This window comes from Phoxinus phoxinus (genome assembly GCF_949152265.1).
Source record: "Phoxinus phoxinus genome assembly, chromosome: 20".
NCBI classification, from domain to species: Eukaryota; Metazoa; Chordata; class Actinopteri; order Cypriniformes; family Leuciscidae; genus Phoxinus; species Phoxinus phoxinus.
In genome coordinates, this window is record NC_136895.1 from 29255090 (window position 1) to 29271294 (window position 16205).

The 16205-nt window shown below is 37.6% G+C and overlaps 2 protein-coding genes across 2 annotated transcripts; one reads left to right on the forward strand and one right to left on the reverse strand.

Annotated features, from left to right (window-relative positions):
• Positions 1-365: 365 nt before the first annotated feature.
• LOC306989011 (kelch-like protein 23) lies at positions 366-3364 on the forward strand. Its single transcript, XM_079594291.1, has 3 exons — positions 366-1777; positions 2370-2778; positions 3064-3364. Exons 1-3 carry the CDS (start codon positions 838-840, stop codon positions 3353-3355), a joined length of 1641 nt encoding a protein of 546 aa, XP_079450417.1. The 5' UTR covers positions 366-837; the 3' UTR covers positions 3356-3364.
• A 1302-nt stretch (positions 3365-4666) lies between these two features.
• Positions 4667-12751, reverse strand: cers4a (ceramide synthase 4a; the record flags this gene model as incomplete). Its single annotated transcript, XM_079594292.1, has 11 exons — positions 12299-12751; positions 11116-11295; positions 9553-9670; positions 8660-8778; positions 8073-8130; positions 6759-6809; positions 5948-6040; positions 5734-5862; positions 5272-5378; positions 4991-5147; positions 4667-4858 (listed from the first exon to the last, which is right to left on the reverse strand). Coding segments are annotated over exons 1-11 (1206 nt in total). The 5' UTR covers positions 12301-12751.
• Positions 12752-16205: the final 3454 nt, after the last annotated feature.

Sequence of the window (16205 nt, forward strand, 5' to 3'; positions counted from 1 at the left end):
GCCATCTATTGGCTGTGTTTTTGGCTTGCTCCTCGTTTATATAGTGGTAAGTATCCCCGCCTGTCACGCGGGAGACCGGGGTTCGATTCCCCGACGGGGAGATGGCAAACTTTTGACAGTCCATTTCATTTTTATCAGATAAGGAAAAGAGTTTCAAAAACAAAATTACGCTTGTGATACTCTTTATACAGTTCTTGTGCAGTTATACTTGAAGTTAAATGTATGAACATTGAATTGCATTATTCTTGTTTTCAAATATTGCAGTGAAATCAAATTAATATATGTAAATAAATGTTAGGATGTATCCAAGATTTAGAGTAGGCTAAAATTGTGCATTTGTTTAAATTACTAAAATGGTATAAAATGGTGACAAGATCACAAAATTCCAAAAGTGTAATGCATATTTATTGAAAATACATGAAACCCTCCATGTAATGTCTTGAGCCATATAGATAAAAAAAAAAAAAAAATTTGTATTCATCAATATTTCCCTAAGTAAAATCCTCAAATGGGTTAAAGCCATTTAGTTGTCCAAACTCTACCCCTTGTGGTATTGACTTAAATCTTGCATACGTACACATTTCAAACCTTGACGTGGAGACTGACTTCAGCCTTGCAGTGTATAATAATCCTTAAATATATTTACAAAAGCATTTTGTGGGCTTTTTGAAATCAGGCATTGCTAGCACTGTACCCAAGATATATTTAGCCCTTGTATTCCTTTGCTTGCTGACCCCATTCCCATGGAGAGTATGTGACAGGCTAGGGCAAGGCTATAAATGTCACATGATTCGCTTCAGCAGATGAAGCAAGTGGTGGGAGGGTGGGTGCACAATCATGGCTTGTGTAAAGCAAGAAGTAGGTACCAATGTTCGGAGCCCAGAAACTGAGAAAGATTTCATTGAGGAGGACCAGCATGCTCCTGACGTAGTGCTCCAAGTGGAGGGAGAGTTATTCTTTGTGAACCGCAAGCATTTGGCCCAGCTGAGTCCCTACTTCCGAGCCTTGTTCTTCGGCGGCGGTCGGGAGAGCACTAGGAAGCACATTGAGATTAAGGGAGTTGGACTATGGCAGTTTCACACCCTAATGGAGTTCACAAAGAACTTAAAGCTGACCCTAGACAGAAAGAACGTCCTTGATATTCTGGAGGCCGCCGACTTCCTTCAGCTGGACAGGGCTCGGCTACTCTGCTGTAAGTTCTTGGAAAGGCAATTGCATCTTAGTAACTGCTTGGGAATGATGGCATATGCTTGGCAGCTTGGCTGTCTGGACCTCTACGCCGCAGCAAGGGAAGTAGTCTTGACCCATCTACCTGCCATAGCCTCCGAACAGGACTTTATGTTCCTTTCAAAGGAAAGCATTGCCGACCTCCTCGCTAGCGACAACTTAAGCATTCCCAGGGAAGACCTGGTCCTTGACGTGGCCCTTCGCTGGGCAGTATTTGCCCCAAGTCGGGAAGAAGACTTCATGGAACTAGTGGGCCTGGTTAGGCCTGAGTGCTTAAGTCTTCCCTACATTACTGATCTTCTGACCAAGATAAACAGTTCAGACCCACGTGCTAAGCTAATTTGTAGACTGAACAATAACTTGCCCAGTAGTTGGACCATGGGCAGGTCTATCCCTAGAACTCGTTCAAGGGAAACTCTGTTTGTTCTCGGTGGGCCGCATGAGCAAGAAGAGCAGTTGCTGTACCAGTTCCACCCCTACAGTGGAAGGTGGCAATCCCATCCACCCATGCAAAAGAAGTGTCTCACACAGTACTCCGTGGCTGCAGTAGGTAACAACCTCACCTGGCCCTATACATTTGAATCTGCCACAAGTTGTTAGCATAATGACCTTTCTGAATATTGGTTGATCAAGGTGTTGCATGCCTTTCCCAATATAAGCCTTTTATGTCAGGAGTGCCCAAACCTGTTCCTGTAGATCTACCTAATTAAAAATACTACACTTGTGCAAGAGGGTGAGCACAAAACAGCATATAACCAAAATGCTTTGCGATATGAATAGCCAACCAGAACTATTACTAATTATTGTCCAGTCATACTTGAAGTTAAACAACTTAATTTGTTCTCTGTGGACCGCATAAGGAAGAAATGCAGTTGTAGTATCAGTTTCACCTTTACAGTGGATTGTGCCAATCCCACCCATCCCTGCAAAAGAAGAGCTCCTTTCAGAAGAGTTCAGTTCCAACCCTGCTCCAATACACTTGGTTTGTAACTATCGAGTATTCCTGATCTTAATGAGCTTGTTTAGGTGTTTGATTTGGGAACTTTGCATTAATGTAGATCTCCAGGAACAGAATAGGGATGTTATTTCACATTCTTTGTCTTACTGTCCTCACCATCTAAAATGCTATTACTTTCTCTAAGGGGACAGCATAGTAGTGACTGGAGGCTACTTCCGGGATGTGTTGTGGTACAACGTGGACTGGGTGAGCATTTATCAGTGTGCCAATGAGCGGTGGGTGGACGGCCCGGCGATGCAGAAGTCCAGACACAGCCACTGCTCAGCGGCTCTGGAAGTCAAGCTGTTTGTATTTGGTGGTAGCATGGATGAGGGACCTGTGGCTGACGTTGAGAGGTTGGTTCTGGGAGCAGAAGAATGGGACGCTGTCAGTCCCATGGTGAGGGCTGTGGAAAGGGCGGCTATTGTCAGTTTGGGGACTTGTATTTATGTGGCCTGTGGTCTGGATGAGAATGGAGAAGTTTACAGTGGGATTCAGAGGTACAGGCCAGAGGTTGACCAGTGGGACGTGGTGTCATATTCTCCATTCCCACGGTGAGTAAACTATTGTGTCCAACTTGTTTTAGGGAAGAAATGGGCAACTCTGGCCATCACGGTCCACTGCCCTGCAGAGTTGAGCTCCAACACATATCAAACAAATCTGAAAAATCACAATTGCTTGAAAACTACTGGCAGGTGTGTTTGATTAGGATTGAAGCTAAACTTTGCAGTACAATGGACATCGAGGGCCAGAGTTTCCCACTCCTGTTTTAAGGCAATGCACAGATGCTACTTCAACCAGTCCTGTATCAGTTCTGTACACATGTACTTCTTTTCCAGTTACGACCTCCTTGCAACAGAGCTCAATGGTGCTCTCTATCTGCTAGGAGGACAGGCTATGCGCTTAGACATCGACACAGACGAGTGGACCATTCTTCAAGAGGACTGTCTGGACAACAAATTCTTCACAGGCTGTGCCACAGTAAACGGGCAGATTTACATACTAAGCGAGAGGAAGAATAACAAAACATTACCAAACATGATCCTACTGGATCCTTACATTGACACTTGCTTAGAAATTGATGATAAAATACCCTGTCCTGTACCCGTAAGAGGTTCTGTCTGCATGTGAATCCCTTCTGAAGCCATGTTAACACGGTTCTTTCTTTCAGCCAAATGACATACAATAAACCAAATACAGAAATATTTTGTTGAGCAAGTTTGGGAATAATTAGTTATATGAGGATCATTGTTCTTAACATTTTTATTGTTATTCAAAAGGTCACAGAGAAAATGGTGGAGTGAGAAATAAGTACTATATGTTATAATAACACAGTATCGAAGATGAAAGTTCTTGTTTCATAATATATCCCTCTTCTGTCATCGTTACAATATACTTAAATAACATCTGCAGTATGTTAGTATTAATGAAATCAGAGCACAGTAAAATCCCAATAACTAAACATACAAAAACAATCACAGGTCATTTTAAACCAAAAGTGAAACTGTAGGACAGATGCACAGATTTCCGACAAAGGCTCAGTTTATGGCTATGGTGCAAATAAACAACTTAGGCTAGGTGTGTGAATGTATTCTAAACATGAATACATTTCCAGCCCTATGCAGAACAACAAAAACATGTAGCCCTTGGAGCAGATTCAATAATCAAGAAATTAAGGGGTCTACATAGGAGTCCTCAAATCCCACTACCCACTTTTACTTTTAAGATTTCTATGCACAAATCATCGCATTTCTTGTTTGGTAAGGCAATGCACAACAAGAAGTACTATCTTACAAAACAACAAGCCCCTGTAGTTCCTTGCAACAGTAGCAAAATCACAAAGACAATTGGATATTTCACCAATAGATGGCGCTCTAAGTCTTTTCTAAGTGGTCCACAAATGCCCACATTTAGAAAAACAAGAGCCACTCTTTCACACAACTTAGAAGACTTAAATATCCATGTTTTGTTCCATTAAAAGTACTTAAAAAGAATGCCCCTAAATATTGTGGGTATCTCTCATCAGGAGAGCTGACTTGTGTTTACTTATCACTGTTCCACAATGAACAGTTGGAGCACATTAGCAACCTAATTTAAACAACAGTTCAATAAGTGTTTATGAATCCTTTTTATGCACCCAATCTATTTATTTTTTGCTGTTTAAGTTCTACACAGCCATCACACTTTGATTAATTAGACTAACTTTAATTAAACCAATTAAAGACAGCGCTGTGAGTGTGAACCCATATCAAATATACTCTAATGGTAATGTAATAATACAAACAAGTAGTAGTAATTGTTCTACGCAATCAGTGCATTAAGTTCTCCATATCACACAACCAAAACATTGTCAATCTGAAATCAAAGTTAGACCTTGACAAACAAGATAAGGAAGTGATTTGAGATGTTTAAACAAAACAAAAAATCAATAAAGTAGCTTTACTATCTGGCTTTTGGCGTTCTGCTATTCATTTTTCGTCTCTGATTGGTTAAATTGTTCAAAACACAGTTATTGGCCAATGATGCCAATTTTGAGTTAAATGCACCCTTTTTCTGTTCCCTGCTGCACTCTTCTTCTCCAACTTCATCTTCATCAATCTCACTCTCTTCATCACTCCGTTCATCACGTTCCACCTTAAAAAACACGACGGTTTTTAAATGACTATTCCGTAACACTTAGAAAATAATTGACTTTTTAAATATTTTTAAATGACTATTCTGTAACACTTAGGAAAAACTTACAGAGATAGCAACGTTGATACTTACTTTGCCTAAAAAGACAAATTTGTGAACCATTCGAAGAATCAACCAAGCCCAGAAGATGTGCAGTGCTTGAAGAACCAGCAATAGGCCGTTTAAGAAATAATAACCAGAGTACGGAAGAAAGACGTCCAATGAATCCACCACAGCTGTATAGATAACTCTGGAAGTGAAGTTTATAAGTAATGTTTTAAGCCATCTGGACATCTTATACTTGAGAAGAATGTATTCAAAATCAGCGTTTCAAATTAACTGTGCCTTCATACATGATGCGATGAAGTTATTACCTGCACGGGAAAACCACGAGGCGAGTTAGCAGGAAAACCGCGGCGAAAATGACAAACAGGGCATCGCAGGTCTTCCTCCATCCAGCGTAATTGAACATTTTGGCAGACTGCAAATCAACAATTAAACAGAGATGAAACATTGGTTATTTATGTGAGCGATAAACTGATGGAAGTTTATGTGCTTCATTCTGTTACTATTAAGGAAAAAACTAAGGGGAATTTGTGAATCTATAATGTATTTCCTGGTATTTATTTAACCCTGACGCAAAAAGAACCTGAAACAACTTCTAAAAAAAATCTGACAAGATCAAAACTGTTAAACAGTAAAAACTTCCGCGATGAATATTGTCCGAATTAAGTGCCAATTGGGACCATAGAACTATTGTTTCAATTGTATCAGTATTCACTAATGTATCTTAAGACTGAGACTCACAGAGCAGCCAATCAAATTCAGCGATTTACCTCCAGCAGGAAGTCCGAGGAGTCGTGGACGAGCATCACCAGGGTTCCCACTCGTACATAATTCGCACAGTACGAGAACGCAATGAGGAAAATGGTGGCGATGTGGTGGATGATTTGCTCTTTAAAGTCCTACACAACCAGGAAAAAAAACACATAAGCACAATTTATCAAGTATAAGATCCTTATAAGTTCATGTTGAGGGAGTCAAACTTACTTTGCGCTTTATGTCCACAGACACGCAGAGCAGAAGCGAGAGGTAGAAGGACAACTCCATGATGTAATACCAGTACTGAGCTTCTGCTACGGCCTACAGATGAAATCAGAAATAATATGACAATATGATCTGGAAAAGCACAACTATGAATTTTATGAAACCTAACATAATAAAAAAGATGTCTATCTGTCTATCTATCTATCTATCTATCTATCTATCTATCTATCTATCTATCTATCTATCTATCTATCTATCTGTCTATCTATCTATCTATCTATCTATCTATCTATCTATCTGTCTATCTATCTATCTATCTATCTATCTATCTATCTATCTATCTATCTATCTATCTATCTATCTATCTATCTATCTATCTATCTATCTATCTACCATCAATGTATATATGGATCTTTCTTTCTGGCCTTAAAACCTACTTTTTAAATCTACTTCGAACATAAAACTATTTCAGACTTAAAAGATGTAAACTTAAAACCTTTCAACTTAATTTTTTTTTAAACTACTTAAATTTTTCGCCAGCATTTATCAAGCCAACGTCAAACTTTGTCTTGACAAAAAAAAATTTTTTAATCTAGTTTTAAATTAACATTTTCACTAAGGAGATTGATGATTCAATATATTTCTGGCTCTTGTAAGATGAATCATGACTGTTTTGATGGTATCGTAGGGTGCGGCGTTGACTAGTTCCTCAGATTTCTGCCTAATCTCCTTCAAAGAGGCTCAACAGAGTGAATAAAGTTCCTGGGATTGTTCACAGGAAGTGAGCGTGTGTTAAGAGGCGTTTTTTACGGACCTGTCGTGGGTATCCGTGCCAGCATTCCCGATGATCCCAAAACCATGGGGTCTGAAGAACATAAATTGACAAAAATGATTATTGTGCAAAAGCGAAGTTTTGATTACAAAAACACTTTTTGGAGCAACATGCACCAATTTATTGTTCATAAAAGGACCACCAATTTAGAAATTACCAAGAGGAAATACACATTTTTAAATAAATTTTACTAAATTTTAATATAGATAGATAGATAGATAGATAGATAGATAGATAGATAGATAGATAGATAGATAGATAGATAGATAGATAGATAGATAGATAGATAGATAGATAGATATCTCTAGAAATATTTAACTTTAAATAAAATTAATATAAAAAAATAACTTAACTTCTTTACTTTCTTCACTTTCTCAAGGCAAGACATCACAAGTGAATAGGGAAAAATGTAACTATTAGATACCACCATACTTTCCCCAGTTTATTAATCAGAGTACATTAAGAATTTTTGGTTTAAATATGCAAATGACGCATTATATAATTCAATAGTGAGCTAATTTAATTCAATAATAGGCTAATTTGCATACATTTCCAGAACATTAATCTAAACACTGGATAAAGCCAGGTTCAAAAAGTTTGTTTGATTTTGTTCACATGTTAGAGTTAAAGGTTTTTACAGAAGAGATTTTGGATTTCTCTTTTTATCAGTCCAGTAATCAGAAAATACTGTCAACAGCCAGAAAAAATACATTTTCTCCATGTTATTTGGGGTTAAATGTTATATAAATCAGGGGAATTATACTGTATCAACAAACCCCTCAGTAAAAACCTTCAGAATATAGAAGAGAATAAAACTGTAAAGTTTGGTGTGTATAAGTGCTACTGAAGTGGAGAGAGAAACTCATTTTGAGAGAACGGCCTTTAAATATGGAAATCTACAGACGCAAAGAAATACATTGCAGTAAAATAAATACTTAAATGTGTATTTGGGATGTTTTCTTTCCACAAGTCTAAAAGAAGACAACTTATGGAAGCAAAATAGTGTCTTAATTTAAAGAAAACATTTTTCATAATAACAAAAAATACTGCAAAATTATTTCACAAATGGTGAGAAAACTTCTTGAAAGTGTAGAATTTTTTTTTTTTTCAAATGAAATGCTAAAAATAAAAACATTCTGAAATTGTCAGGCACAAATGGCACCTTGTTTCTGAGAACATCTCGATATTTCATTATATTTACTTGCAAAGGTGATCGTGAGGGGGTCGATTCTGAGGAAAGAATTGGTTAGATGCTTTAGAAATCACAGCAGAGTGAAAGTCATTGGAGATACTCACATTAATCAGGGAGATGAGACCAGCTGAGAACGCAATGAGATAAAAGACAAATCTCCACCTGAGAAAACAGACAGAAAAGACCACTCTAATCAAATGCAAACCAATCGCAAATGTGACCTTGGACCACAAAACCAGTCACATGGGTCAATTTTTTAAAATTGAGATTAATATATCATCTGAAAGCTGAATAAATAAGCTTTCCATGGATGTGTGGTTTGTTAGGATAGGACAATATTTGGTCGAGATACAACTATTGAAAATCTGGAATCTGAGGAGCAAAAAAATGTAAACATTGAGAAAATCTCCTTTAAAGTTGTGCATTTATGTTCACGATTGTGCTGCATTCACTCACAAAAATACATGTTTTATATATTTACGGTAGGAAATTTACTAAATATCTTCATGGAACATGATCTTTACTTAATATCCGAATGATTTTGGGCATAAAAGAAAAATGGATAATTTTGACCCGTACAGTGTATAGTTGCTATTGCCACAGATATACCCGTGCGACTCCAGACTAGGTTTGTGATCCAGGGTCACAAATTATGATAGCCTATTTTTAGGCAGAAAATATGTGAACGTACGAAGCTTCGCAGAACTTCCTGGTGTTGCTGGGTCTGTCCTGGTTCCGGCGCTGACGCAGCCAGGTCTGGATTTGGCGCTGAGTGAGTCCGCAGTGCTTTTCCAATAACACCAAATCATTCTGAAGAAAAACACAGACACGGTAAAACTTAAAGGGCCCTTCCCCAAACATTACAAATTTTTTACCCTAAAATCAATAAATATTGAGGAAATATTCAAATAAATATGTTTTAAAATGTAATACATAATTACTCATTATATTATTTATCACTACTATAATATATATATATATACAACAGACATTTATGAATCTGTCTGATTTAATAATTATTAAAATGTAATGATTTTCATTGTCTTTATTAATTATTTAGTGTGATTAATTATTTATTTAAATATTTATTTACTGAAATATGTTTTATTCTTTTATTAATATACTATAATATAATTATCTTAGATCATTCATTATCGTTTTAAACATGCTTTATAATAATTAACAAAGACTAAAAACGTATTCATATTTTTATATATCAATTATTAATAATTTATAAATGTTTAATATTACATTCTAATGTTTTGCTGCCTACACACATAATTTTGGCCAAAATCTAAGTCAGCACTGAATGTATAATTCAGGGAGTTGAATGCAATCCCAAAATGCACTGCAACAAAAATGCACACAAAAAAAAGGAACTTGAATATTTTTTGTTTAATACTGAAAAATATTGATAAATTGCACAATAAATTGCACAATTGTACCCAATATCTGTGTGCTGTGCTACATGCTCGTGCTTATGCTCTATGTAGGGTGTAACAGTGGCATCAGAGCCTCTGATGTTGATAAACTGAATTAATATCTCATTCTTGGCACACACAGGTGCACATGTGACTCACTAACCTGTGACGGCTGCTTCTTCTTCTGCAGGTAAAACGCCTCCAGCTTCGGGACAGGCGTGGCATGAACCCAAACCCTGTCCCGGACTCCCAACCGTCGGCTGAGCGGCAGCGCCACAACCCTACGAGACACACACAATGGCTTTTGTTAAGAGAGCGATTCGGTTCACAAACGCAAACGATACACTTTTGACGATCTTTACTCAAACGCAAGATGGTGTAGACCCAGATGTTGGGGACCATCAGGTCCAGATTTAGTTTCAGGAGGACGTAAGAAACAGCTGGACTCTATAATAATGGTGAATGTAACTGCCAAGGGCGAGTCCTTCACCTCATTTAATTTAGCATATTTTGTTCAATTAAATTTTGTTTAGACAAGCAACATTTTGTTGATTTGCATAATGCTTGTTAGCCCCGCCCATGGCGAAACTCATTGGTCCAAAATATTGCTTCTCATAAATATGCATTTAACATGAAATATCTTCTGATTGGCGTTTTTTTCACATCGCACAACAGTTTTGTGTAAATGCGTCACATTGCGCCTAGTTTAAAATGTTATATTATTAAAAATTATATATAATTATTGACAGTATTATTTTATAATTATTGTGTAGTAATATTTGTTTTGCATTACTTGAATTAGCATTGGGTGGGAAATGTGCTAAATTCTCATTAAAAATAGATAGATAAATAAATAATATGTATTTATGAAGGACCAATCAGAGTGTGTGCCTACTTAGACAATGCTCTGCATTAATGTAATCGTTGAATGACGAGCGGCAAGGCAAATTTTCGTTTAACAACTTATATCTTTACTGGTGGAGATGCGGGAGTTCAACATGCAAGCATAAACCTTCATCACCGTAACACGTACTTGCGCATGCGTAGAAGCAAGCTTTAAAGGGGTCATCGGATGCAAAATTCACTTTTATATGGTGTTTGCGTATAAATGTGTCTTTGCAGTGTGTGGACACAACCGCCATACAATGAACAAAATCCATTTACTCCTTTTTTTTTATCCTCAAAAAGCCTAAACACTCAATAATCAAGCCGTTTGGATTTTCTGATGTATGCTAATATGCTAATACGGGAAATATGCTAATACGGGACAGTCCGTCAGCGGTCGGGGGCGGAGCATGAGCAATATGATATTGCTCATGCTCCGCCCCCAACCGCTGACGGACTGTCCCGTATTAGCATATTTCCCGTATTAGCATTTTTCCACCCTCAGCCATTTGTATACTGTCCGCAAAGGCATCACTTTATGTGTCTTGTGTCGACACGCCTCATTGAAGAGGGGGGGTGTGTTCTCATTATCATTTAAAGAGACATGGACCGAGAGCTGTTTTTGAGGAGGTAAAATGGTGTTGTTTTACACAACTATTGAGGAATTTTAACCAAAGTATGTTACAAACTTTAAAGAATCATCCCAACTTGTGGAAAATGGGCATCCGATGACCCCTTTAACAGCTTAGTCTGCTTGGATTTAAAGCTACAGAGCACCATGTTCTACAGTAATGTAATCAATTTAAACATAATTCAATGAAGACATGATATTGATATCGACCTTTCAAAGACAAAGCGCAGGGCGATGAAACCCAGGGCCAAGGGCAGGCAGATGAGCAGGTCACGGGGTACGGGATGCCGACTTCCATCTGATGTCCCGTCCGCGATATCTTTCCATGTGACGCCCGGAGGAAGCCAGAAGTCCTGCCGCCAAACCCACTGGTTTACAAGTTCCTCTAGCCTATGGACACAGTATAAGGAGAAAGTCATAAAAGACTGCTAACTTACTACAGCAAAAAAAGAGTGATGAAGATAATTAAGTGAGCAGGAGCTGGAACAATATCATTCACAAACTCTACATAATAACTAATAATGGCGGATTTTTATTTTATTTTAATGAACTACTGCTTTAAAATATCAAATTTGAGCGGTTGCTATGTGATGAAAGCATCACTCTGACAGCTGAGTTCAAATAAAATAGATAAAAATATATAATATTACGAGAAACGTATTTTCTACATTTTATTTTAGCCCGGTTATTTAGGGGTTAAACGGCCTCCATGACCTCTCGACTCCACATCGATTAGTCGATCATCGTTTTCAGACCGAATATTTACAACAAATCAGACTAAATCGCAATAAACTATATCACATATTAGTCGTAAAAATAAAAATAAAGTAAACTAATCAACTGGGTTATTCGTCTGGGTTAAAAAAGAAGTTGAATTCAAAAAAATCATTAATTATTTTCAGATTTATTATTATAATATTAATAAGAAATGCAAAAAAGGTCTGCACTCTAAAAATCTTTTATTATAGACAAGGAGATAAAGTTAATAAACGTTTCGGCTCTTTGCCTTCCTCAGTGTCATATTATTTATAATTTAAAACGTTCAGTATTTGTTAAGAAAACAATATAAGGATAAAGTCATAAAAGGCTGCTAACTTATTACAGCAGATAAATAATCTACCGATGATGACAGATAATTCAGTCAGCTGGTAGGCTACAATATATTATACAAACTCTATATAATAAATAATAATGACAGAATATATTTTTTTAATGAACTACTGCTTTAAAATAGCATTTTAAGCAGTAGCAATTATGAATGCATCACTCTGACAGTTGACTTTAAATAAATTAGATAAAATATAATAGTACGTTGTTATAAAGAAAATAACGAACATGTTAGTATACATACGCGATCATTATTAGGCCTATTTAAAAAGTAATTATAGCCTACATGCTTCAATGATGTGAGGTGACGATATCGGTCAAAGCAGGACACAGGCCTCTTCAAAGCGTCTTTATACGTGTGTGTGTGTGTGTGTGTGTGTGTGTGTTATTAATAACAATATTCCCGTTCTTCGATATAAACAGCATCCATCATCGTGATCGCTCTACATCGAAATAGAAACAATCCCTCGCGCAGATTCTTCCGGCGAATTCGTAGGAATGCGCGCGACCCTGTCGACGACATCAACTCTCATCCGCAACATCGACCTCTGTTTTTTATGAGCTTCCACGAATAAAACTGATCCAGCATTCATGAAATGATCCCGGAGTCGCGAGAATCCATGAATACGCCAGAGAAACGGGAGATTTCAGCAGCAGAAGCAGCATCTCCTCCGTCTTTCTCTCCATCAGGGAGGAAAGGAAACATCATGCTGAGTCTGACTGTAGTGTAAGGTGCTTTGCTTTCCACTAACACCAGTGTAGACGCCCCCTACCGACCATTAGATGAACATCCAACACTATCTATCTATCTATCTATCTATCTATCTATCTATCTATCTATCTATCTATCTATCTATCTATCTATCTATCTATCTATCTATCTATCTATCTATCTATCTATCTATCTACGTGTGTTGACTGAATGTGAGCATTTTCTAAAGATATGATCAAGCAATGTCTGGTTTTGCTGAAATCAAAAGTCACATTTTTCCCTTTTCCTGTTTAGTGTTTCTGCCAAGATGACTGACAGGCAAGGCCGGACTTACCATTGGGCTTGACTGGGCTCAAGCCCATGGGCCCCGCTCAATAGGGGGCCCCGCCCTTTTACGTTTGATTTTTTTCAATAATATATCCAGGGTGCGATTTGCCGGGGGGGATGCGTGGGATTTCCCCCTTTCTGGTCAATGTATCCCTGCCTCTGCTTAATTATTTGTATCCCCGGTGGGGATAAATTTATCCCCCCCTCAAAGTGATCATAGTGCTACTAGTGGCGAGACGGATCACAAAACTTATCACGGATCCGTGGTTTGATTAAAGTCAATTTTATTTTAAAATGATTACTCACTCACTCTTGAGCGTCTGGCGCGAGTGATTTCAATGTTAAGTCAATGTAACGCGCGTCTAGAGGTCCTGCGGCGCGGTGTTTAGCGCGGCGCGGTAGACGCGAGCCTCATTCGCGCATCCAGTTTGCGCGAATGAGGCGAATTGCTGACACAGATCATGTCTTTTCTATCATTTCACTGTAGCTCAGCATCGCGATCAGTGTTGTGCCAGTTCATACTTAAAAAGAACTAGCTCAAAGTTCAGTTCACACAGATGATAATGAACTAGTTCATGTCATAGGCTAGTTCTTTTTTTTTTTAAATGAACTAAGTTCACATATCTAAAAATGAACTAGTTCACGTTCATTTGTTAAATTATTTTAACAAAGATGTAGGCTATTATTAATAATAATGTTATTTCAACACAATATCTCGTTATTTCGAAATAATGTGTGCGTGCATCTGTAAATCCGGTGACGCGTGTATTGATTTTTATTAATAAACAAGTGTTTTCTCTAAAAGTGTCGACTCGGCTGCAAAGATGAAGTTGACGATCGCCATCTCCGTGAGAACGCGCTTATAGAGAGAAATGCACATAAGCCTAATAATGGATTACATAATCAGAGAGTAGCCTTTTTCTAATTATTTCGTTTAAAGACATTTCAAGCTTTGTGTATTTGATGTATTTGTCATGTCTGTGTGAGGCATACACTGAGTTTCGTTAAGTTAGGATGTGCTCTAGTTCACGTGCAATGCAAGTGAGCGCGCGGACGCCTCCGTTAGGCTATATTTGTTTCGTCGGCCTATTCATTAAATACAGGCAATTGGTTGATGAAAAATTGATTAAAATTAAGATACAATTTATACAAAACGAAATTCACTTTAAAGAAAGGCTTTCTATAACAACTTCAACTTCAACGGTCAAAATCAATGTCTCATATTCCGCACCCTATCTCGGTCGTGCTGTTCACTTTTCATAAATCAAATGGAAATCAATGAAAAAAAAAAAAAGGTATAATATTATAACAAATATGAAACGCGCTTTTTTAATGGCTACAACAGTATAGTAGGCCTACATATCCTACTCTCTATTTGTAGCCTACACATTTCTGCACATTAATTTAATTCTGAATTTTGCACACACAAGCTGAAAGGCATTTGTTCAAATCAAGTTCACGGATAATTGTGCGGGCATTTATAAGCCTAATCATTATGATACTAAAATCCTAACAAATAGGCGATGCTATGTACAAAAAATCAGATGAGCCCATAATATGAACGGTTAAGCATTTTCCTCCCATAGAAAACCATTAGGCTATAAGAACGCTTAATGTGGCTTAATGCAGATTAGAATGTCCCCTTATGTCGAAATAACGAGATATCGATACTAGGCTACTGTGTCCACCGTGGTCTCCTTTTTGATCAGCGGAAACGATTTTTGCTTGTTTGGGATCTGACTGTCCAGATTTGAAAAAGTTAAGCAAACTTTTTCAAGCTTCAATCAGTGGTCATATAAATAAATTAGCACGGTTTTTACATGTAACACTGTATACTGTAGGCTACCATGTCACCTTTTGAAAGTAGCTTTGCACTTCAAATAACGATTGGATCGATTATATTGTTACGCCACCAGATGGCGACAAATTAGCCTACTTTTAAAAAACATTTGTGATTGAATCGTTCATTCAGGAGATTCGTTCAAAGATGCTGATTCATCTATGAAACAATTGTATTTGATTGAGGAATTAAATCATTCATTCAAACCTAAGTTTTTTTAATAAATAATTCAGATTAATGAAACATTTTTGTAGACTTCAGCAATTAAGATAAATTGTTATTTTTTTAGTTGTTTGTTCAGAATCGTGATCTCTAGTTTTATTCTCAGTTTATTCAGAATTGTGTTGCTCTAATACATAGCTTGTGTATCATTTTGTTCTATTTAAAGTAATGTATAGACGGTAGGGCCCGAAAGTGACTCAAGCCCAGGGGCCCCCACCACCCTAAGTCCTGCCCTGCTGACAGGTGTTTAGAAGCTCTGCCAACTTACAGTGTCAATCAAGAGAGGAATGTCTGTCAGTCCTGTCTGTCTCCTCTTTACAATCCAGGCATCTACTGTGTTATTAATTGTTAAAAAATCTCTTAAGCATATTGTCAACAGCACACACTCCATCTTTATGAAAACATAGATTTGCACATGTCATTTGTTCCATCTAAGGACAGTCCTGTAAAGTGCACTGCGTATGCTTTATTTGGCTTTTAATATGCATGTTTCCCCCAGACTGCAGAGCATTAACATGTGGCTAAACGCCAATGTAAACATCACAAATATTAAGGACGGCCTTAATGTTGTACATAATGTATTCACTGTTTCCATAATGCCAGCCGAATTTGGCTTCATAATGCAAATCGCATTCTCTCTGCTTTTCTAAACTAATTAAATATCTTCAATGTCATTTATCAATGCAATTTAAATACAAACCAGTCAACCTCTATAGCAACTGCCTATAGCAACCAGCCAAAACACCCTAGAGACTGCCTAACAACCAGCTAAAACACTCTAGAGACTGCCTAACAACCATCCAAAACACTCTAGAGACTGCCTAACAACCATCCAAAACACTCTAGAGACTGCCTAACAACCAGCCAAAACACTCTAGAGACTGCCTAACAACCAGCCAAAACACTCTAGAGACTGCCTAACAACCAGCCAAAACACCCTAGAGACTGCCTAACAACCAGCTAAAACACTCTAGAGACTGCCTAACAACCATCCAAAACACTCTAGAGACTGCCTAACAACCAGCCAAAACACTCTAGAGGCTGCCTAACAACCAGCTAAAACACTCTAGAGACTGCATAACAACCAGCTAA

What these genes read in the sequence shown, in the direction of transcription:
- LOC306989011 (XM_079594291.1), top strand. Translation starts at nt 838, where the DNA reads ATGGCTTGTGTAAAGCAAGAAGTAGGTACCAATGTTCGGAGCCCAGAA. An exon ending in GTACTCCGTGGCTGCAGTAG is followed by an intron (nt 1,778 to 2,369) that starts GTAACAACCTCA and finishes ACTTTCTCTAAG; the next exon opens with GGGACAGCATAGTAGTGACT. An exon ending in TCATATTCTCCATTCCCACG is followed by an intron (nt 2,779 to 3,063) that starts GTGAGTAAACTA and finishes CTTCTTTTCCAG; the next exon opens with TTACGACCTCCTTGCAACAG.